The sequence below is a fragment of the Mollisia scopiformis genome (genome assembly GCF_001500285.1).
Source record: "Mollisia scopiformis unplaced genomic scaffold LY89scaffold_1, whole genome shotgun sequence".
NCBI lineage: Eukaryota > Fungi > Ascomycota > Leotiomycetes > Helotiales > Mollisiaceae > Mollisia > Mollisia scopiformis.
This window is the reverse complement of record NW_017263581.1, coordinates 927,611-949,448: the sequence shown is the minus strand read 5'-3', so window position 1 is coordinate 949,448 and position 21,838 is coordinate 927,611. Positions and strand designations below refer to the sequence as shown.

Genomic DNA, 21,838 nt, shown 5'->3' with positions numbered 1-21,838 from the left:
TAAAGCTTACAACAAATTTCATAAACAGGGTTCCCCTCTCGGAATGCAAGCACAAAATAGTAATAGCCTCGCGGTGGACAAAAAAACCCGGACTAATTAAGCGATAGTTCGAGCAATACACTTTATTTAATTCTTAATTCTGACGTCTTAGAAAAATCGGGAAAGTAAAGAAATTAATTCATTAGATAGCTGGGATTTAGGTGTTTTTTATCGGATATAATTTCATGAGTATGCGTTAAGTATTGATAGTTTAATATTGTTGTGAAGCGAGGGTTATTGTTCTTGAAGTGTCTATTTCGTCCGGGTTTTTTTGTCCACCGCGAGATAGCATACTCGAAGAATTTTGACTCTTTCCCTCAGTCAGACCAACATTGCATCTTATTTTAAGGAATATTCTCTGTTTTGGTCAATAAAACAAAGCCGACGTTTCACAAGACACAGCAGACTTTGGATAGGTCAGAAAATGCGGATGCGATCATATAAGAAAAGAGGACGGCCTCCACGGTTGTGTTTGCAAGTATATAAGTAGCATGCATCTTGATCATAGCTCCAAGCTTTACAGAGACAAGTATTCCACACTAGCTTCCAACTTTCTAGTAGTATTTTTCAGACATCAAGATTCTAAGTTCAAGATGAAGTTTACTCGAACCATTTGTCACTTCATTGCTGGTCTTACTTTAACTACCGCTGTCCTCGCAGCTCCATCTTTCGACTCTCTGCTAGCCCGAGCAGGCCTCGAGCGCCGCACAGTATGTCCAGGAGTAAGTATTTCTAGCTTACCCCTCGATTTGATACTACAGAAAAGCAGAATTAATTGTTCATTAGTTCCGTAACATCGCTGGGAATTATTGTGACTGGGCTTGCCAAGATGGCAGTGGTAGGGTAGGCATTTGTACATGCAGCACAGGAAACAATGTAAGTTGTCAAAAATCTGCCGAAAATACATGTCTTGTATTAATGGTCAAAGTGCGGGGTTACCGATGGTCGTTGCTATTATGACACTGTGACCTTGAATTGCGTTTGCCCCACAGGGACGTAGAGCAATCTTGGGTTTCTTTAACAGAAGGCAGATGAGACAGATCGGACTGTGGACCATCTAGACTATTACCAAGTCTGGCAAATTTCAATAGAAGATAGCACAGCCTTGCACATCAATGGTCTCTTTTTCCATTCGTAAATCGCTTGATCTTAATCTCTAGTGAAGCTGAAAAGGGAATTTGAAATTTGACATGGACGCTAGTTTACACAAGTTACAGAAGGGGCCGAAGAAAGATACACTCCCATAATCTTGGAAATTTGACACACCTCTAGACCATCATACAAAAGCAATTAACTAGATATTGCAGAGCTCAAGGACAAAACAGAAAGGAGAACGATGATGGAAAGGACATTGCAGCAGGTAAAAGCATTCAGGCAAATGTAAACACCTCTTCTCGCTCAACGATCACGACCGTAATAAATGCTGCCATCAATTTTATCAACACCACCGTGTCCATATGAGCGTACCTGAGGCAATACTGCCTCGATATTTCTTCGCCAGACATCGAGCAAGACCCGTACTCTTTCTTTCCATTCAAGCTCACCCCTGGCTCCAAGTCCTGCGATTCAAGAGTCTTTGCTTTTCATTTTACTCATCGAAAAGGACCTAGCATCTGAAGGCTTTGCCGCTTTACCTCGTATCTAAACTCGAGGTAAACCTTCTTCGCATCTCTTCGGGACGTACTTTCTCCAGGTAGCTAACTAGTGCCATGAGGCATCTCCTTGACTTGATTGGATTGAAACATAACGATATTGACTGGCTGCAGATATTGCTTCGGGGTCAACTCAAATTCGGTTTCTTCCACCCAGTGGGGGATTTCGAACATGACGTGGTGAGAGGCGGCATTTATTGGTACGTAGTGCATTAAGGCGTCGTCGGCGGAAGAGTAGGGTGCTAAGGCAGCTGCTCTTGTGCCGACTGCGGTGTTGTGCCAAAATCGTCAGGTCCGTAGGGCTGGGATGGAGCCACGCGTTGAAAGCGACCTATTGTCGGGCCTTGACTGGTGCTATGGACACTAGAGCTGGAAGCATTCATCTTGGTGTGGTAGCGCAAGTACCCTTGGCAGATATTCCTATACAATAGCACTTCTCTGTAATCTGAGTAGTCCCACCTTTCTGGAACAGGGTGCTTTTTCCAGTACTGATATCGGTTCACTGCCCCCGCATCGAGTAGTAGGCAAGCGGCTTCGGGAGACTTGCCCATTACAGCATGGTCTAATGCTGTATAGCCAGTCAAGTCCCGCGTTTCAATTCCGACACCATGGTCAAGAAACATCTTAAGCAATTTGAGCTTCGTTATATCCTGATCAGGATTCATCGGTTCATAGTCAGGCAGCTTTGCAGCCTCGATAAGAATGCTCGAATACTTGAAAGCATTGATGTTTGCTCCAACAGCTAATATCAGTTCGATAATTTCGAGTGTTCTTGTAGTCCTGTTTTTTACACTATGGAGGCATCGAAAGGCCATGTCCAAAGTGTTATTAATATCCGAACCGCAGATAGATGGGCCGCCCTTGCTGATGACAAGTTTCGCCATGTCTCGTATGGTCGGATTTGAAGAATTTCTTGCGTAGAGTACCGAATAACCAAGGCTTGTTAGGTTAGGCGGTTGAGGAGGTACTGACGTGGAAAAAGATATTCGATTTAAGATAAGACGCATACTTGCTCCGCGCTCGCTGAGGAGTTCAACTATTGCCTGGTTGTTTTTCCGAAATGCTGCTTGCAGAGCAGTTTCTCTGCGCTCATTCTGTGCCTCGATAGCTGCTCCATTATCGAGTAAATATATTACCATAGGTACAGAACCTTTCCTGCACGCACTGATCAGTGCTGTGTCGGACCCCCGCTTCCCATAACTCCTCCTCGCATCAACACTTGCTCCCCTACTCAGTAGTGAAGTGGCTGTGATTGTGTCTTCTCTGTCACAAGCATGAACAAATTCGTCGTTCAAATCGAGGATCCAAGCCATGAACATTTTCATTTTCGAAATCTTGCGTTCCGAAGAATGGGTCCTGTGGGGATTTGTAGGACTGTTGTCGTTGACAATAGGTTTGAGAAGGGCGCTGCTAGCTGTGGCAATATCTCTGGTCATTTCGGCCTGACTTTCGTTAGCACCAGGGGACTCGAATTGCCAAGTAGAGCAGAGTATGTTGTTACAGGGTTTCGAGATGGTAAGCTCGGATGTTCCCTGGACTTGGAATGATTATGGAGCCCTTGATCGTAAGAGGCATTACTAGGGTTCCGGGAATTCTGTTCTTGCATCATATCCTCAGTATCGATGAATTCTTGAGAAGTTCTCGTAGATACGTCAGAACCATCGGCTCATGAGAAGGGGTTCGAATTATCCTCTGGTGGCCGTTCATCGAAAGCTCCGGTTTCGACAGCTTTCCGAAACCACTCTAAAATGAAGTTCTTATTGGCATCGAATGCAGCGACAGATATCCCGATGCCCTCTAGTTCTTTTCGGATCGCTCGCCACATTATTTTATCGTCAAATGACAACGACTCGATAGACATGACAGATATAACAGAAGCTTCGTGCTTTCCATCTTGGCATTCTTTGACGAACGTGTTCAACCTCCGCTTTAAACCTCGACAATAGTTATTCATAATCTCGAGGGGCAGATGTCTGACATGGCAGCTTACCTTTGGGAGTAAATATAAGAAGACGATCTTCAGTAGTCGATAGAGCCAGCTTTGACTATTATTGGGGCATGCCAGACAAGCAAATCAAGCGGTACACATTAATGCAAATGCAAACTGGAAATCAGACTTATTGAAGAATCGATATTTGGCCATCATATCCTCTACTCGTACACCCGAAGCCAGACAGAAAGATGGACTTAGTGCTAGCATCATGCATTCAAAAAGCTCCGCAGACTCCCAAGCAGCCATGGTATCATATACAGCCTCTCCTTGGCAAACGTCTCGCATCAATCTCTCACCTCGAGAAGAATCTGCCGATCAGTCCACTTGCAACATTCGTTGCAATACCACCAGAGCTCAGTGCACCTCCAGCAAAGTTCGAAGCTTGCCCAAACTTATCACACCTCGAGAACGCAAGTGTATTCGTGAACGTTAAGCTCAGCGCAATGACTATGATCCATTAGCACAACTCTGCATTACCCGTTTCCCATCACTTCTGACACCTGCCACCCAGAAAAAGAGAACACAACATACCAACAAGCGTCAGCCAGATGAACTCAAACTTAAAGATAGCCAGAACAGCCAACGCGACCCAGAGCAATGGCTGCGAATAAAGCGCAATCCAGAAGAATCTCGAATCCGTCGCATTGATAACCTTGACCGCAGGATCCGAGCTCTCGAACACCCAGTGACTCTCTCCATTCTCCGGATTCACTTCGTTCCACCATCTGAGACCCACGAGACGGCGTCCGGCGATGTTCTTGAGGTAGTAGAAATCGGCTGCTAGGAGGAGGATCGTGATGATGAATATCAGAACGCTGGAAGGCGAAAGTTTAGCAGAGGAAAGGTGACTTTGGGAGGTGGGAAGACTTGCAAGTTCTTGGTGAACAGGAGACCAAAGAGATACACCAGTAATGAAGCTATTGTAACCATCAGCATCTCGCTCTTCTGGACACGCAACACTCTTCACTCACAGATTCGGAATCCCAAGAAACAGAGAAGCGTGATAGGATGCGAACTAAGTCTCCAACTGAGACTTCCCTGCGGTTGATTTCCTTCCATCTTGCCTTTGTCGTTGTCGAACGTTGTGGTTGAAGCTCTGGTGTTGACTTCAAGCCGCGTGGATGTCAAGCCAGCAGTAATTCAAAGTGGGTCATTATACCCCTGTCCCGCTATTGCTCAGTAAGGCTGCATTCTAGCCTTGCCGAGGGAGCTTGGACTTTTATCACCGGCGGGGTTGGCTTGGCCTTCACTTCAATGTTCGAACTCAATCAACAATGTGAACAGCATAACTTCTCAATTGAATACTGACAATTGATTTGCCATAATGTCCATCAAAGCAGCTTCCACACTCCGCCGAGCTCTACTTTACGGTTCGCTCCTCCTCCTCCCCACCCTCTCAAACAAATAGCTCACAACATCCAGTCCCCTCTTCCTCCCCCAAATTCCTCCAAAAATCCCTCACACTCCCCTTCCCTCTCGATAGTACGTCCAAACCACCTATAATCTCAGAAACAATCTGCGAGCCGAATTCTCAGGACAACCACCTTCAGCTCCCCAACAATTCACAAACCCCCTACTAATCTACAATACCAATAGCCATAACCTACGACCTCGAAGACTCCGTCTCCCCCGCAAACAAAGCCCCCGCCCGACACTCCCTCCTAACCCACCTCTCACAACCCCGACCCCCCACCTCCCACATCCGCGAGCTCTCCGTCCGCATAAACGACGTCTCCACGGGCCTCGCCCTCGCCGACCTAACTGCCGTCCTACAAGCCCCCCACCTCGACGCCCTCGTCGTCCCCAAAGTAAACAAAGCCTCGGACCTCACATTCGTAACCGACGTTTTACGACACCAACTTCCGGGCCGACACTCTTCTTCTTCTACGAACCCCGTGAAGATTATCGCGTTGATCGAGTCCGCGGAGGCTATTACGAATCTGAATGAGATATGTAAAGCGAGTCCCTACCTCGACGGCCTGATTTTCGCCGCTGAGGACTTTGCGCTCGATTTATCACTCACGCGAACCCCGTCACTGACAGAATTCCTCTACGCGCGCTCAGCGATCAGCACCGCGGCCCGGGCTCACGATCTCGGGTCCACGATCGATTTAGTATGTACGTCGTTTAGAGGCGAGGAGGGAAAGAGGGTGTTGGAAGAAGAGTGTGTGGGAGGTAGGGGATTGGGGTTTAATGGGAAGCAGTGTATTCATCCGTCGCAGGTGGAGGTTGTGCAGGGTGCGTTTGCGCCGGGGGAGAAGGAGGTGGAGTGGAGTGTGAGGGTTGTTGTTGGGGATGAGAAGGCGGAGAATGCTGGGAGGGGGGCGTGGACGTTGGAGGGGAAGATGATTGATAAGCCTGTGGTGGGGAAAGCGAGAGCTGTTGTTAGGAGGGCGGAGCTGTGTGGATTTGATGTTAAGGGTATGAGGGAGAAATGGAAGGATCAGGAGCCTGAGTGAGAGGTGGCTTTTGTAAGGCGAGGTCTGATATACCATGAGCTATGTCGTTATTGAATAGACTAAGTACATGAATAATGATCTGAATAGAACCATCAATACTGGATATGTGGTCGCCAGAGTCCTTGCATCTGATCTGCATTCTGAAGTTCATAACCATCTGATTCGACAACTTGAAATGGAATCTCTAGCTCCTGGCTGACGAATTCTTCTTCGGTAAACGCAGCATCTTGGTATAGGTTTTCAACGTCCTCAGTTTGAGGTTCATAAGGTTCTAGATTTTCGTTTACCATATACGATGGATCGTAATTCGTGCTTGGCTGGTTGACATTGCTCTGATCATAAGTGCCGTATTCATCACCCACATTGACATTCGATTCGTAATTGTCGTTCAAAGAACCATATGCCGTATAGTCTGCATGGGTATCATGGGCCTCGTACGCGTCATGGGCGAGATTTGGTTCGGTTTCCTCTAGTATGTCATATATCTCATATTCTGTAACTTTAGGATAAGTATGGAAAGTATCTTGCCCAATTGGTGATTCTTGTTCCATCTGATGAAAAAAGAATGGCTTCTGATCCGACACAGGGGTTGGTTGACGATGCTGGCCCGTGTTTGGAGGGTGCCAAGAACCCCTTATTGGCAATCCCAAGTAGGTTGATGTGGTAGTACTTCGGTGGGAATTCTCCTGGAGCTCATTCGCTGGGAGCTGCTGGTTCATTTGGAGTAACAATTGTTCACCGCAGGCACGTGTATCATACCCTGGACTAGTCGTAGATGTGTTTTCGCCTGTTCTTGAATATGCTTGTTGAGGAATTTCCTCGGACAATATACTTTGTTCAGGGAATGTGTATTCCGCATCAGTATAAGCCTTGTTCTCATCGATTAGAGAGGCATTGTTGGCCGAGACAGAGACCTGGGAGCCATTACTAATCGCTTCAACCACGCTATTGTTGATGGCTCGCTGACTGATAGCTCCTATAGGAGCTTCCCATTCTTTCTCTGCGATCCGAGAGATTGGTAATGTAGTTGATGGTCGCTTTATTCGAGCAGCCTTGGCAAGATCTTGCCTATTGAGAGGTGTGCTTCTGGATTCTGGAGGTAGATCGGTAGAAGTACATTTCGGCGAGAGCCTTGAAGTCTCAAGCCATCCATGCTCCGGGTCAAAGTGTTCTACAACAACTCGTGTTCGTAAAGTTCCAACGTTTTGCAGTTTTTGACCATCATCTGCCGCGGTCTTTTTCCTTGGAAGTTGTTGAATCTCCTCTGCTAGAGGAGTTCGTTCTTTCTTACGAGATGCCGTCCGTACATCATGATGCGGAGGCTCAAGGTGCTGATCAGATCCACTAGCTGGTGGTACTGTCGTGGACTTCATGATTTTAGCACGATGAAATGGCTTTGGTTGATTGCTCGCTGCCTTGTCCCAATCAGCAGGAGAGGATGGTCTCTCGCTTTGATGTGCTGCCTTGGAACTCCATCCAATGCCAGTGTCTCGGAAAATCCCAGTCTTTTCGATCGATCTCCTTACAGACTCTGGTGTAGGACTAATGCGTCTATGGTCGACTGAATCTTGACAATGTGAGGTTACAGAGGGTGATAAGTGTGTCTCGGACCAGGATACGTAAGTAGTAGCTTTCTCAGAGGCTTTACTAGCCGATCTAGAATGTCTTCGAGGATCAGTGATAATTGCGGGAGTAGTATGATGAGCTGTCAATCGCTCTGAGAATGGTGTTGATTGCCTCAACCCAACCAATGGTCTTTCTCGCGAGTTCAGTGATCTGATATCGCTGTAACTTTCATGTCTATTCTCCTGCTCTACTTGTCTAACATAGACAGAACTCTTCTCGCCAGGCTTAGTCGAAGATAGTCGTCTGTCACTGTTTGAGCGTATTTCCTCCAGTGGTTTTCTGCTAGGTCTGAAGAACTCTGTTATTTCGTCCTGGGCTCTGGTTGCTTTGCGCTTCTCCTTTTCCCGAGACTTTGAGTTGACTTTACTCTTTTGCTCTACTTGAGGCTGTCGAGTAGAGCTTTGTAGGAAGTTCATCTCCGAAAAAGCCAGGTCTGACACTGTATGTAGTTAGTCACCAGTGTATCCTTCAAAAGATCGAATCTTAGGCTTACAGCTTCTCCGCCGAGCCGGTGAAGATGCACGACCATTGTTGAACAGGCCAAGACCTTGTGGAGGTCGAATCTAGCAGGATGAGCACCACAATTCATAAACATTAGAGGATTTACTTACAGTTAACCTGTCTTGACCAATGCTTTTAGAGCTGAAGTTGTTCATCAAATCTTCGCCTGATTTTCTGGCGGCTTTCTTCCGATCACTCTTCTCAATTTTCTTTCTCGGCTTCCTCTCTGTTCCATCTTTCTTCACCTTCTTATCTACTTTTCTCGGTTCGTACTTATCTTCTCGTGTTTTGTGCCGTGCTCTTCTCTCGAACGTTTCTTTGGGAGGTCTTTCGTCTGCGAAAGGGTCCGAAGAGCCAGAGTCAGATGATTCTTCCCTCTGCTTCTTGAGGAAGTCATCTGCAGGCTTCTCTCGCTTCTCTGCGATCCTTGTCTTTTCTCTAACTTTGTCGAGCTGTTGCGACTCCGGTCTTGTCAGTACGGCAAGGATAGAACTGTCAGAAGAAGAATAGTGTTTTCTTTTCCTGGCTGGGGGTAATGCTTCTTCCGTTTCTTGTTGGTCTAAGCAATGCTTGAGCTTAGCTTGTGTAGATTGACCTGTCTTGGGTTCATGTTCTAACGGTTGTCAGCAAATGGCTCGCTTCTGCAAGCTTGAGCAATGGGAACCAATACTGACTTGTCTCTCGCCTTTTTGGATGTTCAAGGTCTTGATTGGTAAGGCTAGTCTGCACAAGCCATTTCCTGACAAAGTCATCGTCTCCGTTCAGCGGCTTTGCCACAATCTCCTTCGGGAGCTTCGCATGTGTGCTATCTCGATGCGATTTCGTCTTCGAGAGTTCCTTGTGAGGCCGAGCTACCTCTTTAGCCAATTCGTGCGATCTGTGATGTCGTGAACTTCCGGGATGCCTTGACTCTCTGGGTTGTCGTTCGTCTGCAGCTTTTTTCTCCCGCGAATGTCGCTCCATGGTTGTTTGGTAGTGGGTGAGACGTTTGTCAAATCAGGAGTCAAGACCCTCATTGTAGGGCAGTAATAGCCATCCCAGTTTGCATGTGTCGACGATCGCAGCGCTTGAGGACGTCATGCTTGCACAGTGTCATCAAGATCAAGGTAGCTCGCAAACACTTATTCTGAAAATTGAGAAGTTACGCTTACCGGGTTAGGAAAGAACAGTGTATGCACTCGACCCTGAAAAAAGCTTGATGGAAAGTTGAGGCAGGAGATGCTTTCTTGGCAAAAAGTTTGGGAGATGCGAATTTATCAAGCATCTGGTCTGTACTTTTGAGTTTTTGCTTGGGCAGCCCACAAGAGCTTCTCCGCGTACTGAAAGCTTCCCCTATCCGAAGAGCGCCAATCATCGACGATCAGTGATTTGCAGGCTTTTCACGTTGTCCCTGCATTGCAGCTGGCCTTCCGAGAGAGGACCGGCAGAAGCCATGCAGTAAGATGGTCTGCGACAGGCAAAGATGACGGCGAAAGGGTCCAAAAAGCGGTGTGGATTCGCCAGCCCTACAACAATTCCAGCGATCTCTTCATGCACTATGAGAAAATGCCCCCAAAGTCTGTACCGCTTGCTGGTGCTCTTCTATTGGGACTCGATCTGACGGGTCGCATCTGTCTTATCAGATTCTGTGAGAGCTATCACATGATACGCGATCCATGCGACCCGATGCGAGTAATGGCTGTAAGAGGTGAGCTGTCACGATGATTCGTGATACCGGTAGAGTGGGATTTGGGCAGTAGTTGCACAGATCTGCAAACATTTTTGCAATGTCCCACTTTGCCACATATCTTATTTGGACTTCAGAGACTATACCTGGGTTGCACACAGACTTCTTGTACGACGCCCCGTGGGATGAACGTGCACCGGTTGAATGAATGTTCTGGCCGTTGGAGAGACTTTTGAACTTCTGGACGGGAGCTTCACGCAGCCAGCCGGCCGGCACTCCCCGGTATCTCCATCATATTACCGTATTGGCTGCCGCGTCATGCTGGGTTAGAAGGGTGATGGAGTTAAGGACAGACTTCCATCGGATTGGCAAAGAGGGATCGGGAGAGAATCCAAGTTCATCATCTTCCGTCGCTCCGTCTCCAACGAAGACTCAAATGGCCCAATAGAGTTTGCCGAGTGGTGTGGATGGGTGGATGGGCGATTGGATGCCATGAGCCAGTGGAAGCAGAGGAGGGGAAAGATGAGGACTTAGTGCAGCACATGGCTCGGAAAGGGGAATGGAAAGGCAAGCATTGGAGAGCAAATGAAAGGAGAGACAGATGGTGAATAATTAAAGTTGAAGATGGAGAAGGATTTGAGGTGGAGTGAGCTGGGTGTCGGCGAGAGAACGACGTTGGGTTGAGGGACAAGGACAAGCCAAGCTCCCTAGTATGGAGCTACCGAGCGGTCGTAGCTCTCGAAGCTCGGGCTAAGATCGGGTCTTTGCCCCTCCACTCAAGCTCTGCTCTGCCTTACTCTACGCGGGAGCAGAGAGTGGAAGGGGGGAAATCTTATCGATAGTGATTCAAATGGGGTAAGTCTAACAAACAAGACAGGATCCATCCGTATCGATAGGAGAGTTTTGACCTGGTGCCCCACGTAGGTACTTCACTATCTCTAGGTATATGTACGTAGGGACTGCTAACGTTAGCTGGCAATCAGTTGCTGCTGCTGCTGCTGCAAGTGGCCGTGATGCCTCCCAACTTTCGAGACCATCGACTGACACTAGAAGAAATGTGTGTGACTGAAGCTTGAAAGCTGCTTCATGACAGCCACCAAAAGCCAAAAGGAAAGGATGCCGCTTCAAACTGACCACAGACTCTCCAATGCCGTTCCCAACCCTGGTGTGTCGTTTCTTGTCTCCACTCCTTTGCTCTCCGCTATCTTCCTCAAAAATCTAACTTCGACCCCACACCATTACCAGTGATCCCCTACCATACCGGATGGAGAAGTAAACTATCCATCCATACCATGGTCCCCCTACAGTACAGTACGCATCCAGCAGTGAATGCATATCCCTGGTCATCGAACGAACAGCCAAGAAAGCAAACGCACAACGCAAACCGGTTCGCAGACTGCATCCCAATTGTTCACTAGCAGGCACTCAAAAATTACTTCATTGACCTCGCACATGCACACTCACACTCACATAGACTCACTCAGCCTGCATATTTAGGCGTGAGCCCGGAGCAATCGTGAGCCATGTCCACGATAACTGCACTTGCCGCGCTGCATCGAGTGATTGGAGCTTCATCGCACCTCTTCAAACCCGTACCTGGGCTATAGCATGGCCAAGATGCTGAGCGAGGAGGGTGCCAGCCGGCAGCAGAAATCTCCCCAGATGCGGAGCCCTACAGATAGAGGGCCAGACGGCGAGGGGTCTGACCCACCAGCGGCAGGCGTAAAGTAAGTCAACTCGACGATATACCCGTATATCGGCATCGATATGCATCTGATACCAGATTTCTTCCGGCTGCCACACGCTCGAAGCAAACATCATCCATCGCAATGCGCCACCAGTACAAGCCATTCCAGTCAGTGCGCATTAAAGTTGATTCAGCCGGGCTGCTTGCCGCATTACTGGCGCCTGGTGCTGCACCCTCTGCGAGTAGCTGGATTGGAGGAAGAACCCTGTTGGCACACCATCACAGTGCTCGTCAACGGAGTGCTATTGGATGCGTCGACTGCGAACAATGCCAACTCCCCAAGTTTCGTCGTAGCAGTGAATCAGCATCGTAAAGCCATCGAGCCAGAGAAGTAAAATTTGCAATCGAGCATGGAAGAAGCATGGTTCACCAAGTTTGGATTGTGTTGGAGGAGAATCTTGAAGTCCAGGAAGGCAAGGCAAGGCAAGGCAAGGCAAGGCAAGATCAGGCAACGTATCGAACGGCAAGGCAATCTGATCAGGTCGAAATAATAAGGCAGCGCAGGCCACAACTCTACCTACCTACTTAGACAGCACAAGCAAAAAATAAAAAAGAGCGCGCGTGTGGTGAATCGAATCGCGCGTTCCCTTTCCCTCCCATTTCAATTCACTCTCAGCGCTAGTGGTTACGCGAGGGAGGGGCAGACAGAGACTTCAAATATCCCCCGCTACTGCTGCACCCTCTCCTCTTCTTCCTTCTTCCAACAACAACCACACCAAAACCTGTCCTTGTTCTCGTTTCCCCAGTTCGTTCGCACTCTTGGTAGTGCTTTCGATTATCTTCAACTTCGTCTTGCACTGTCCTTTCAGTCGTTTGACCGAGCAACTTCTTTGCGTCCTCACGATAAACCTACCCCTCATCACATATCAACTTCGTCCTCAGCTGTCAACCAACCGCCCACAGTTCTCTCAACAACAAATTCAAAAATTCTCAACACTTGATCAAGAAGTTCGTCTGATTCTCCTGCTTGCATGCACTGACCTTTATCCTCCTCCTACCTCCTCGATCTCATCACCTTCACCTCCTCTCCTCTCCCTTCCTTCTCCGTTTTACGGAGGTCCTGTTCTGCCTCGATGTACTTTCTTTGCGTGATCCGCGTTCCGTCCGTTCCCGTCTATCCAACTCCCGGATGAACGCGCTCTTTTGTGTTTGAGGGTCCGCGTGGAAATTGAGACTTTGCCCCAGGTTTTCGAGATCAACATCAATCATCATGTCTAAGCTCTTCATTGGGTAAGTTCACCTCTGCGCACAATCCCCAGCCAATTGAACGTGCCATACTAATCGCGATCGCAGTGGCCTCGCATGGCATACGGATGAGAAGGCTCTTCGCGATAAGTTCGAGGAGTTCGGCCAGGTTGAGGAGGCTGTAAGTAACCTTCCTGCTATCGACATTCAGTACATGGCTAACCTTCTGCCTGTAGGTCGTTGTTAAGGATCGCGATACTGGTCGCAGCCGTGGTTTCGGATTCGTTCGCTATACCAGTGAGCAAGAGGCCGAGGCTGCAATCAATTCCATGAACAACATCGAGTGCGTCCCAAAACACACATAGTGTCACACAATTGCTGATCGATGCAGGTTCGACGGTCGTACCATCAGAGTCGACAAGGCAAGCGAGCGTGGTGCTGGAGGTGGAGGCGGCGGTGGTGGATTCGGTGGTGGACGCGGTGGTGGTATGTTACACAAGACGTGATTGTTTGATGTCTTCTGACATTTTTTAATAGGCGGATATGGAGGTGGCCGTGGGGGTGGAGGTTATGGTGGAGGTAGTAATGCTCTCACCCTGAATGGTCTTGATCATGTCTAACTTTCTCAGGAGGATACGGTGGTGGAGACCGTGGAGGATATGGTGGCCAACAAGGCGGCGGTGGTGGATACGGAGGCGGAAATGGCGGTTATGGAGGCGGCGGTGGTCAGTAACTCATGGTTGGCATTTTGCCAACCGTCCTATTTGGTGCCTGTTAACACTGACCAGAGGCAGGATACTCCGGTGGTGGAGGTGGATATGGTGGCGGCGATCAACAACAAGGTGGCGGCGGTGGTGGCCGTTGGTAAATCCTTTCGAGTGTGATCTCTCCGACCTTGCGCGTGCGTTCGAAGTTACGAATTCAGGACAAGAAAAGTCAGCTTGGGTTGCGGCAAACGGTTCATTGTGTGGTCGCCTTTCGACATCATCTCTCGATGAGAAGCATCGGTCAGCCTCGTGGTCTCTGGAAGCGGTTTCTCTGGCGAGCTTTACGCTCTGCTTGGCGTTGGGGGGATTCCTACCTTGTCTTATGACACATTGTTGCGCAATTTTCACACAGATCGTTGAGCTTTCTCTGCTTTTCGACCAAGATCACTTTGATCAAGGTCATTTTCATTAGACTGCACTTCTTGCAGATCTAGTCTATTGCGATGGTAATTGCCCTGAAGGGAATGGAAAAGGCTTCGCCGAAAACTACTTCTCCGTCTCCTCTTGCTCGTCTGTGCTTCCGATCCTCTTGAGCTTGTGATCTATGGCTTGATCCGTTGTGTGACTCTTGTCACTATCGGCTCTTTCGATCATTCTGACTCTGTTCGCCAGATCTTTGATATGCTCATCCCCGCTTTCAGAACTTAAACCACCCAAAGCAACTTCCAAACTCAAAAGATAATCCATGTTGGGCCCACTGGGGCCAACACTTCTGTATATGTGCTCTGCTAACTTCTGAGGATCTTGGGGACCCATGAACTGATCATTGTCTGGCGTCCCAATATAAACCAACGTGCTGATATGATCTGAACCATCACTCGGAAAGAAAGGCGTATAATGGATCGTATAGCCATTAATCTCTCGAATATCGAGGTATTCTCTGACCTCAGCGACCTTGTCGGCTTGAATTCTGTACGCTGTTCCCCATACTTTGTCGGACTCGGAAGTATGGTGATCGTCTAAAGTCTCCCAGAAAGATCGTTCGATCAGAGTTACGACTCTTCCAGGTGCTTCAGGTGTTCCTCGATGGTCTTGACTGGATTTGACGTCAGCATAAGAGGTTCTGGAGGCTCAGCACAACTTCTGCTTACCTGGCCTGGTTCATCCATAAGCTGCTGCCGTCTCATGTTGAGTCTGTGGAATACAAACCTGCCAGAATCGACGGACATATCCAGTCACATAGCCTGGTATCCTTCTGTCCTTGCATTGTTCAGCAAGGCGGACTTGTAGTAAGTAACAAAAATACATGCAACATACAAAGTGAGGTGGGGGCTTCCAAATCAAACTCCTAGCAAAGTTTGTTAGTATATTTAAGTAAGATATGTGGGTCAGCACAACTTACCCGTATCCGAATAACCAGAATTCGGAATCTGAAGTATGGACGGACATATTGGAAAGGAAAGAATCACAAGAATGCGAGATGTGCTGTTCTTAACCGGTGAATATCGGTAGAAAAGAGTTCCCGAGTGATTGGTACATTGAATGCCCCTCAATCTTGGCAATGACTCGCTGGCCAAGGCGTTCGCTGTCAGACTTCTAAGCTCAGGAACCATTCATCGAATGCGCGAAACAATACCAATACGACGATCCGAACTGCTTCGCATTTCTCTCCAGATGAACTTTCCCCATCAACGAGGTCTCATAATCAATCCATCAGACCGTGCGCAGCTCCTTCGGGCACTGCCAGTGTCTCAGACTGCGAATATTCGGCCCAAGCCCTCCTCAGCCTGGTGACGGGGCTCAGTTGACAGCTCCTCCCGACTTGACAACTTGTCAGAGGATTCCCCTGTGCAAGTTAAACACCCACCTTTCCACAAACATTCTGATCGCAATCTTTCCTCTTCTCCACCCAACACATCAAGATGGCATACAGACAGAATTTCAATCCAGACTCTCTGCCTGCGTAAGTTCTACAACTCTGCCCCACTCTGTAACCTTTCAGCTGAACATTCACAGATTCGCAGAGCCTGAGAGGGTATGCATAAACCAAACCTTCTTTATACGCAATATACTAAACAAGAATCGCAGAAACATGGCAATAGCTCTTCTTCTTCCTCTACCCCGCAATATAATCAACCCCCACCACAGCAAGCATACTCATCGAAACCCCCTCCTCCACTTCCTGCAGACCAACAAGCAGGTGGACGACGACTCTCACCACAAATGCAACCCCATGGGTACGGCACACCTCCTCCAAACCGCGGATATGCTTCTCCTCCACCTAATCAGCAATACGGTGGTGGCAGACCGGGCCATTCTTCTCCTCCTCTACCACCACAACAACAATACGGTACTGGCAGACCTGGCCCAGGAGGTCGCGCCCCTCCAATCTCCAGACCACCTCCTTCTCCAGCACCACCAGCAGGCGCAGACCCCGCTCTCTGGCCCCTCTTCAAAGCCGTCGACAAAGCAGGTAATACCCTCCAGCCCATCTAAAATGCATGGAATCATTGCATGGAAATGCTGACACGCCCCCAGGAACCGGCAACCTCACAGAAAAGGAGCTCCGCGCAGCCCTCGTCAACGGCGACTGGACCTCCTTCGACCCTCACACGGTCAAGATGATGATCCGCATGTTCGACACGGACCGCAGCGGCACGATCGGATTCGAGGAGTTCTGCGGGCTCTGGGGATTCCTCGCCGCGTGGCGGTCGCTCTTTGATCGTTTCGATACCGATCGCTCGGGTAACATCTCGCTGGATGAGTACACGAATGCGCTGGTGGCGTTTGGATACCGACTCAGTCCGCAGTTTGTCGATACGTTGTTCAGGACGTATGATAAGCGCGGGGAGGGAGCGATTAGTTTCGATCTCTTCGTGCAGAGTTGTATTAGTTTGAAGAGGATGACGGATGTTTTTAAGAAGTATGATGATGATCGGGATGGGTATATTACGTTGTCTTTGTGAGTTTTCCCTGTTCCCCTGTTGTGATGGAACAGAGCTAATGAACGAAAGTGAGGATTTCTTGACCGAGATCATAAGACAAAGATGAGGGACGGAAGTAGAGCAATACGTGTTTTTGCGAGGTGCGGTGCCTTTGCATTTGTTGTCAGTTGCGTGCGTTGATGTTTGGATGCATTTTATAGACAATACGATACCCAAAAGTCCTCTCACATTTTTCGTACATTGGAACTTACTTGCTTGTTGGACTCGAAAACCACGCTTTGTTAGTCTTTGGTCACCGTGTTTCGAGTGAAGCTTTAGAGCGTCGATAAGATACTAAGTTCTTATTCGGATTTCGCACATTGACCTGTCGCAAAGTGCTTGTTCTGAGACTAGCCTTGTAAGACTCCTTTATGTTTAATATCTTTTTCGGTGAATATACAATTCTCTGCTGTGCGAATATTCAACAAAGATTGACCTAGAAGTCTTCTTGAAATTTCGGTCATTGATTGATAGCAAAATGTCTGTTTAATGATACCGAGAATGCAGTTAATCGCTTTTGACCAATATCTGGGACATCGTTCTTTCTCAATTGTGCGTTCGAGCCTGAAATCCTTCGTTCACACAATGAAGATAGTCAAAATTTCTGAAGTATTATTGCATATTTTCTATCACTTCGAATTCATTTCAGCGTCCGAAATGAGCCTCACGACGTGTGGAACACTTCTCTGCGAGGCAAGATGTTATTCGCGGCATGGTCACACAATAGAATATCCCTCGTTTCCGAAAAGCCGAAAAGCAATCCTAGGCTTTCTGCAGCCTTACAGACCACGTTCCAAATGTCTCTGTCATTCTGCAACATTTCAAGGCATGCAACCCTCTTCCAAATTATTAAAAAGCGAAAAGATATTCTATTCGCTACCATTCAAAGCTGTGTAATTCTGCAGCCTTAAAAATGTTTCGGACAATTGCATTGTGTTTCAGGTACTCGAGGCTGCAGATACGTAGAGCCCAAAAATGTCTCTCGTTCCTGAAAAGCAAAGTTGCACAAAAGAATCTTCAATTCCTCCACCCTGTCTATCCAATTACGACTTCCGTTCAGCTGGGCCAAATAATCGGTCCTTCGCCCCAGAAAGGGGGGTTTTTCCGTCCCGCGCCCACAGCTCGACCGGGCTACGCAATACGGGATGCGAGTGCGCGGGCTTGAATCACATCACACTCACCACCACCATTCCAGCCGCCCATCCTTCATCCTCTCACCGGACGTCACTCCCTTCCGGCTTCCTTCGCATCACCCCATTCATACTCGAGATGAGAGCGCTGATTGGGAGCCCGAGGAACGTCAGCCTTACGAGCGGGACTACGAGCTGAAAATATTGGCCCCACCCAGTCACGGCTTGAGTCAGGGGTGCAGGAGGGTCCTTACATAGAGGGGAACGGGGGAGCGTTGTTATTCGTGGGTTGGCTGACGTGAGGCGCAATCGCCGCCCACCATACCAGGCCATGCCATGCCGCTCTGGAGCTGAATGATTGTAATTGAGGAGGGTGTGAGGTCAGATACGGTGCTCGTGAGGGCGGGTTCCATTGCGGCGAGGTAGGATTGTGTGAGTTAGAATTCAAGTGTGTCCTTATTATACTTATCATTTCTCTGTTCTTCTTCTTTCTACTCTTCCTCTTCTTCCCCGTTTCTCAAGTATCCAGTATATAATGCAATTCCTTTGCTTCCCCGCAGCAGTCGATTTCGGCAAACGTGTATTCAAATCCGAACCCAAGCCCACTAAATCTCAGCCTCGCCCCTCCTCTGAATCGAAACCGACGAAGATGGCCGCTCCCTCTTCTACTGCCCCGTCCACCGTGACTAAAGCGACGGGAGCTACCAAACCGGCGAGGACGCTGGATACTTTGTTGCCTGTTCCCCCCAAAGAGAATTTAACAACGAATTTCGTGCTCGAGGAGATTATTGCGCAGATTGATCTTATTGGTGATGAGTATGCTCTCCCTTCTTAACCCTAACCCCACCAACCCTCCAATAGTGAAGTAGAGAAACTAACAAAACCCTACAGATTCCCAGCAATAAACATCCCACTCCTCAAATCCCACCTCTGGGACATCAAGAACAGAAACGTGAACCCGGAACTCCACCTGAGAGGCTTCCTCAAGGTCTTCGAGAAAACGCAGGTCTATAAAGATGCGTATGCCGAGTTGGATCAGGATACGAAGCAGAGTCTGGATATTTTTGTGAAGGGCGGAGGGGAGAAGGAGGTCCTGGCTAGGAGGGGGGGTGCGTTTGTGTTGCCGCCGAGTCCGGCGGTCACGAGCCATTTTAAGGAGTTGGAAAGGAGGGTTGAGGGGTTGTTTGGTCATGGGGAGGGGGAGGGGGTGAATGGGACGAATGGGACGAATGGAGTGGTTGCTAATGGGGTGGTGAAGAAGGTGGAGGATGTGGAGGGGTTGCCGAGGATTTTTGAGGATGAGGCGGAGACCAGGACTATGGAGGTGAGTTTTTTCAATCCTACTTCCCGTTGGACATTTTTGGAGCGCATTTGTTGGTCCTGAGCAGAGGAGATTTGATGTTCCGAAGTCTCCGGTCAGGCTAGGTGATTCACCTCTTCAGACGAAGTTCATCTAGAGCCTTGAACCAGACATTGAGGAACGATCAATGTCTGTCCAAGATTCAAGCTTCCTTCCGCATCAATCATCTATCATTCCACCCAACTAACACCCCCCAGGTCCACGCCCGCACCCCCTTCCACAACTGGGGCCTCTCAGTCGAAAACACACCCCTCTACACCTTCATCCCCCGCACCATCCACGGGCTCACCAACCTCGTAAAATACGCCTCCGCCAATGGCTTCCGCGTCCGCTGCGCCGGCTACCGGCACTCCTGGTCCACCATCTTCTCCGCCGACAAGCAGATCCTGATCTCGCTCCTAAATCTCGAGGAAGTGACCAAGATCCCGGATCCGATGAGTATCGAACCAGAAAAGGGACTGGTGAGTACCATGGACGGAGGAGAGAAGATTGAGGGGAATGAGTTTATGACGATTGAGCTGGTGGAGCAGGTTGGTGGGGAGGCATTGGGTGATGGGGAAGTTAAGGCGACGCAAGGGAAGCAGTTGTGTAGAGTGGGGGTGAGTGTTACGAATGAGATGTTTAGGAGGTGGGCTGTTAAGGGGAATAAGTGGTCGTTGCCGGTTGATGTTATTCTTGTTGAGTACGTTCCCCCTTTTCCCTGCTCGCTTATTTCACTTCCGACGAATTACAATGTCCAAGCTGCATGCTCGACATTTGGCAACCTTATGGTTAGACATTCGCTGACTATACCCCAGAGTAACAATAGGAGGCGTCAACGGCCCCATCTGTCACGGCGCGGGCCGTCAAAACAAAACAGTAAACGACTACGTCCGCGCCGTCGAATACATCGACTGCAACGGCATCCCCCGCCTCATAACCTCACCCGCCCACCTCCGCGCAGCAGCCGGCCACTTCGGCCTCCTCGGCATCATAACCCACATAACCTTTGAACTCGACCCCATGTCCTACGCGCTCCTCTCCCCCGTGAAACCCGACATCGGGCTCGCCATCCCGCCCCTCGCCCGGACCGACATCCCCATCGCCCTCCGCAAGACCTGGACCGACGCCCAGTACGCCGCCGCGCTCAAGGACTTCGAGAACAGGGCCACGAACGACTATTACGCCGAGTGGTTCTGGTTCACGCGCTCGCAGCAAGCGTGGGTCAATACCTGGAACCCTGTTCCTGAGGAATCAGGGAGCGTCGAGTATCCAAGCCCGTTCCTGACCTTCATGCAATGGATCGAAGGCTGGCTCGGCCAAATCATCACCTCGAACCCCATCTTCCAAGCCTTCCCGGGCCGCTGGCAAGCTGCCATCCTGTCCACCTTCGGCATGGTCAACCTGCCTCCCTTCGAATTCTCCGAGTTCTCGCAGAACAAGACAGAGGTGATCAAATGCACGCTTCCCAACGCGCTGCACTTCCGGCGCGGCATCCAAAACATGCGCGTCCGGGACCTGGAATTCCAGATCCCGATCCCGGGTGGGAAAGATGGCAAGCCGGATTTCGACGTCGTGCGGCGCGCGTGGTGGGATATTATCAAGTTGTGCTATGAGGATGATGATTGTCCGATGCGGCTGACGATGGAGATGCGGATTATGGGGGACAGTAATTTGATTATGGCGCCGCAGAGCGGCAATCGGTGGGGGACGGCGAGTATTGAGGTGTTGAGTATTATGGATGCGGTGGGGGATGACGAGTGGGTTCCTTTCTTGCAGCAGGTTGCGGATCTTTGGTTGAGTTATAGGGATCAGGAGGGGGCGTTGTTGAATGTTAGGCCGCATTGGGCGAAAGAGTGGTGAGTTTGAGCCCCCTTTTTAGACGAGCGAGGTTGAAGTGTCTTTTTGCACTTCATTGTCGGGTGAGAGATTGGACAGTGGGCTAACGAGACGCAGGGAATCAATCAACATGCGCGGTCTCCCAGCCCGTCAATACCTCAAAGAACAAGCCTACAAAGACGCCATCCCCGAATTCAAATCCGTGCTCGCCGATATCGGCAAGGGTCAAGGCTGGGAATTGAAGGATATCCAGGCTAGGTTCTCGAACGAGCTTTGGGATTATATGATCTATTCTTAGGGAGATGTCAGTTTGATTTACTGGGTAGGAGGAGTATCTGTGTAAGATTGGGAAGAAGGAAGGAAGGCGTTTGATACCATCTTTTCTGGATAGCTAGCTAGCTGTGCTGTTTTTTTTTGTGTTTACCTACATTATGGGTTTGCGTTAAAATAGCTGGATTTAATTAATGCATTGTTACTTGCCAGTTGTTTTGCTTGAGCTTCTGTGTGTGTCTTGCTGTTCACAAAACTCAGCATCTACAGTGAAGTTGGAGCTTGTTGGACAATGCAGTGACAGCTTGGATGGTTCCAAGGTGGGCTGACGTGAGACGTGCGTTACTGGCTCGTATAGTAGATGTGTATGTGGGATCATGATACAGTTATTCGGAGCCTCTCATACTCTCTTGAGCAAGGAACAGCTTTAGAAGTAGAAATTGTAAAGCGAGGGCAGAAATGGTAGCGTAAATGGGCAAGATGAGAAATTACAGATCAAAGGTAGACGCAAGACATACTTTAGGATGAAAGATGCTAGCTCAGCACGTACAGGATGAAATCACTTCCCTCACACAATAGCCCGAAAAGAAGTCAATATCTTGAAACTTCGACGTGACCCGAACCACTTTTCTTATATCTCGATTATAAACAAAAGACTTCGTCCAAGGCACAATATAACCAACCAAGGAACGTATCTCGTC

General features: G+C 48.9%; 8 protein-coding genes across 8 annotated transcripts; 4 read left to right on the top strand and 4 right to left on the bottom strand.

Moving 5' to 3' along the window:
- Nucleotides 1-1,434: 1,434 nt before the first annotated feature.
- Nucleotides 1,435-3,620, bottom strand: LY89DRAFT_744697 (ankyrin). Its single transcript, XM_018221041.1, has one exon. It carries the CDS (start codon nt 3,125-3,127, stop codon nt 1,934-1,936), a length of 1,194 nt encoding a protein of 397 aa, XP_018078388.1. The 5' UTR covers nt 3,128-3,620; the 3' UTR covers nt 1,435-1,933.
- A 187-nt stretch (nt 3,621-3,807) lies between these two features.
- Nucleotides 3,808-4,797, bottom strand: LY89DRAFT_679290 (golgi apparatus membrane protein-like protein tvp23). The gene is made up of 4 exons (XM_018213838.1): nt 4,656-4,797; nt 4,556-4,601; nt 4,216-4,499; nt 3,808-4,131 (listed from the first exon to the last, which is right to left on the bottom strand). Exons 1-4 carry the CDS (start codon nt 4,741-4,743, stop codon nt 3,977-3,979), a joined length of 573 nt encoding a protein of 190 aa, XP_018078387.1. The 5' UTR covers nt 4,744-4,797; the 3' UTR covers nt 3,808-3,976.
- Nucleotides 4,798-4,922: 125 nt separating this feature from the next.
- On the top strand, nt 4,923-6,228 carry LY89DRAFT_633836 (beta subunit of citrate lyase). Its single transcript, XM_018211361.1, has 3 exons — nt 4,923-5,054; nt 5,107-5,166; nt 5,281-6,228. Exons 1-3 carry the CDS (start codon nt 5,009-5,011, stop codon nt 6,141-6,143), a joined length of 969 nt encoding a protein of 322 aa, XP_018078386.1. The 5' UTR covers nt 4,923-5,008; the 3' UTR covers nt 6,144-6,228.
- A 1,801-nt stretch (nt 6,229-8,029) lies between these two features.
- LY89DRAFT_553327 (uncharacterized protein) lies at nt 8,030-8,581 on the bottom strand (the record flags this gene model as incomplete). Its single annotated transcript, XM_018208332.1, has 3 exons — nt 8,030-8,208; nt 8,263-8,332; nt 8,381-8,581. Coding segments are annotated over 3 exons (450 nt in total), but the record flags the coding sequence as incomplete, so codon positions are not given.
- Nucleotides 8,582-12,893: 4,312 nt separating this feature from the next.
- On the top strand, nt 12,894-13,736 carry LY89DRAFT_692854 (RNA-binding domain-containing protein; the record flags this gene model as incomplete). The annotated part of the gene is made up of 7 exons (XM_018216601.1): nt 12,894-12,913; nt 12,977-13,049; nt 13,105-13,211; nt 13,260-13,354; nt 13,406-13,429; nt 13,498-13,593; nt 13,657-13,736. 7 exons carry the CDS (start codon nt 12,894-12,896, stop codon nt 13,734-13,736), a joined length of 495 nt encoding a protein of 164 aa, XP_018078384.1.
- A 296-nt stretch (nt 13,737-14,032) lies between these two features.
- On the bottom strand, nt 14,033-15,033 carry LY89DRAFT_679283 (cation transport regulator-like protein 2). The gene is made up of 4 exons (XM_018213837.1): nt 14,978-15,033; nt 14,893-14,923; nt 14,785-14,835; nt 14,033-14,676 (listed from the first exon to the last, which is right to left on the bottom strand). The coding sequence occupies exons 1-4, from the start codon at nt 15,022-15,024 to the stop codon at nt 14,122-14,124; spliced, it is 684 nt and encodes a 227-aa protein (XP_018078383.1). The 5' UTR covers nt 15,025-15,033; the 3' UTR covers nt 14,033-14,121.
- A 154-nt stretch (nt 15,034-15,187) lies between these two features.
- On the top strand, nt 15,188-17,089 carry LY89DRAFT_604354 (EF-hand). Its single transcript, XM_018210354.1, has 5 exons — nt 15,188-15,538; nt 15,592-15,610; nt 15,664-16,048; nt 16,114-16,537; nt 16,590-17,089. Exons 1-5 carry the CDS (start codon nt 15,498-15,500, stop codon nt 16,624-16,626), a joined length of 906 nt encoding a protein of 301 aa, XP_018078382.1. The 5' UTR covers nt 15,188-15,497; the 3' UTR covers nt 16,627-17,089.
- Nucleotides 17,090-18,338: 1,249 nt separating this feature from the next.
- LY89DRAFT_572706 (uncharacterized protein) lies at nt 18,339-21,165 on the top strand (the record flags this gene model as incomplete). Its single annotated transcript, XM_018208655.1, has 5 exons — nt 18,339-18,505; nt 18,581-19,013; nt 19,247-19,731; nt 19,847-20,887; nt 20,985-21,165. The coding sequence occupies 5 exons, from the start codon at nt 18,339-18,341 to the stop codon at nt 21,163-21,165; spliced, it is 2,307 nt and encodes a 768-aa protein (XP_018078381.1).
- Between the last annotated feature and the right edge of the window lie 673 nt (nt 21,166-21,838).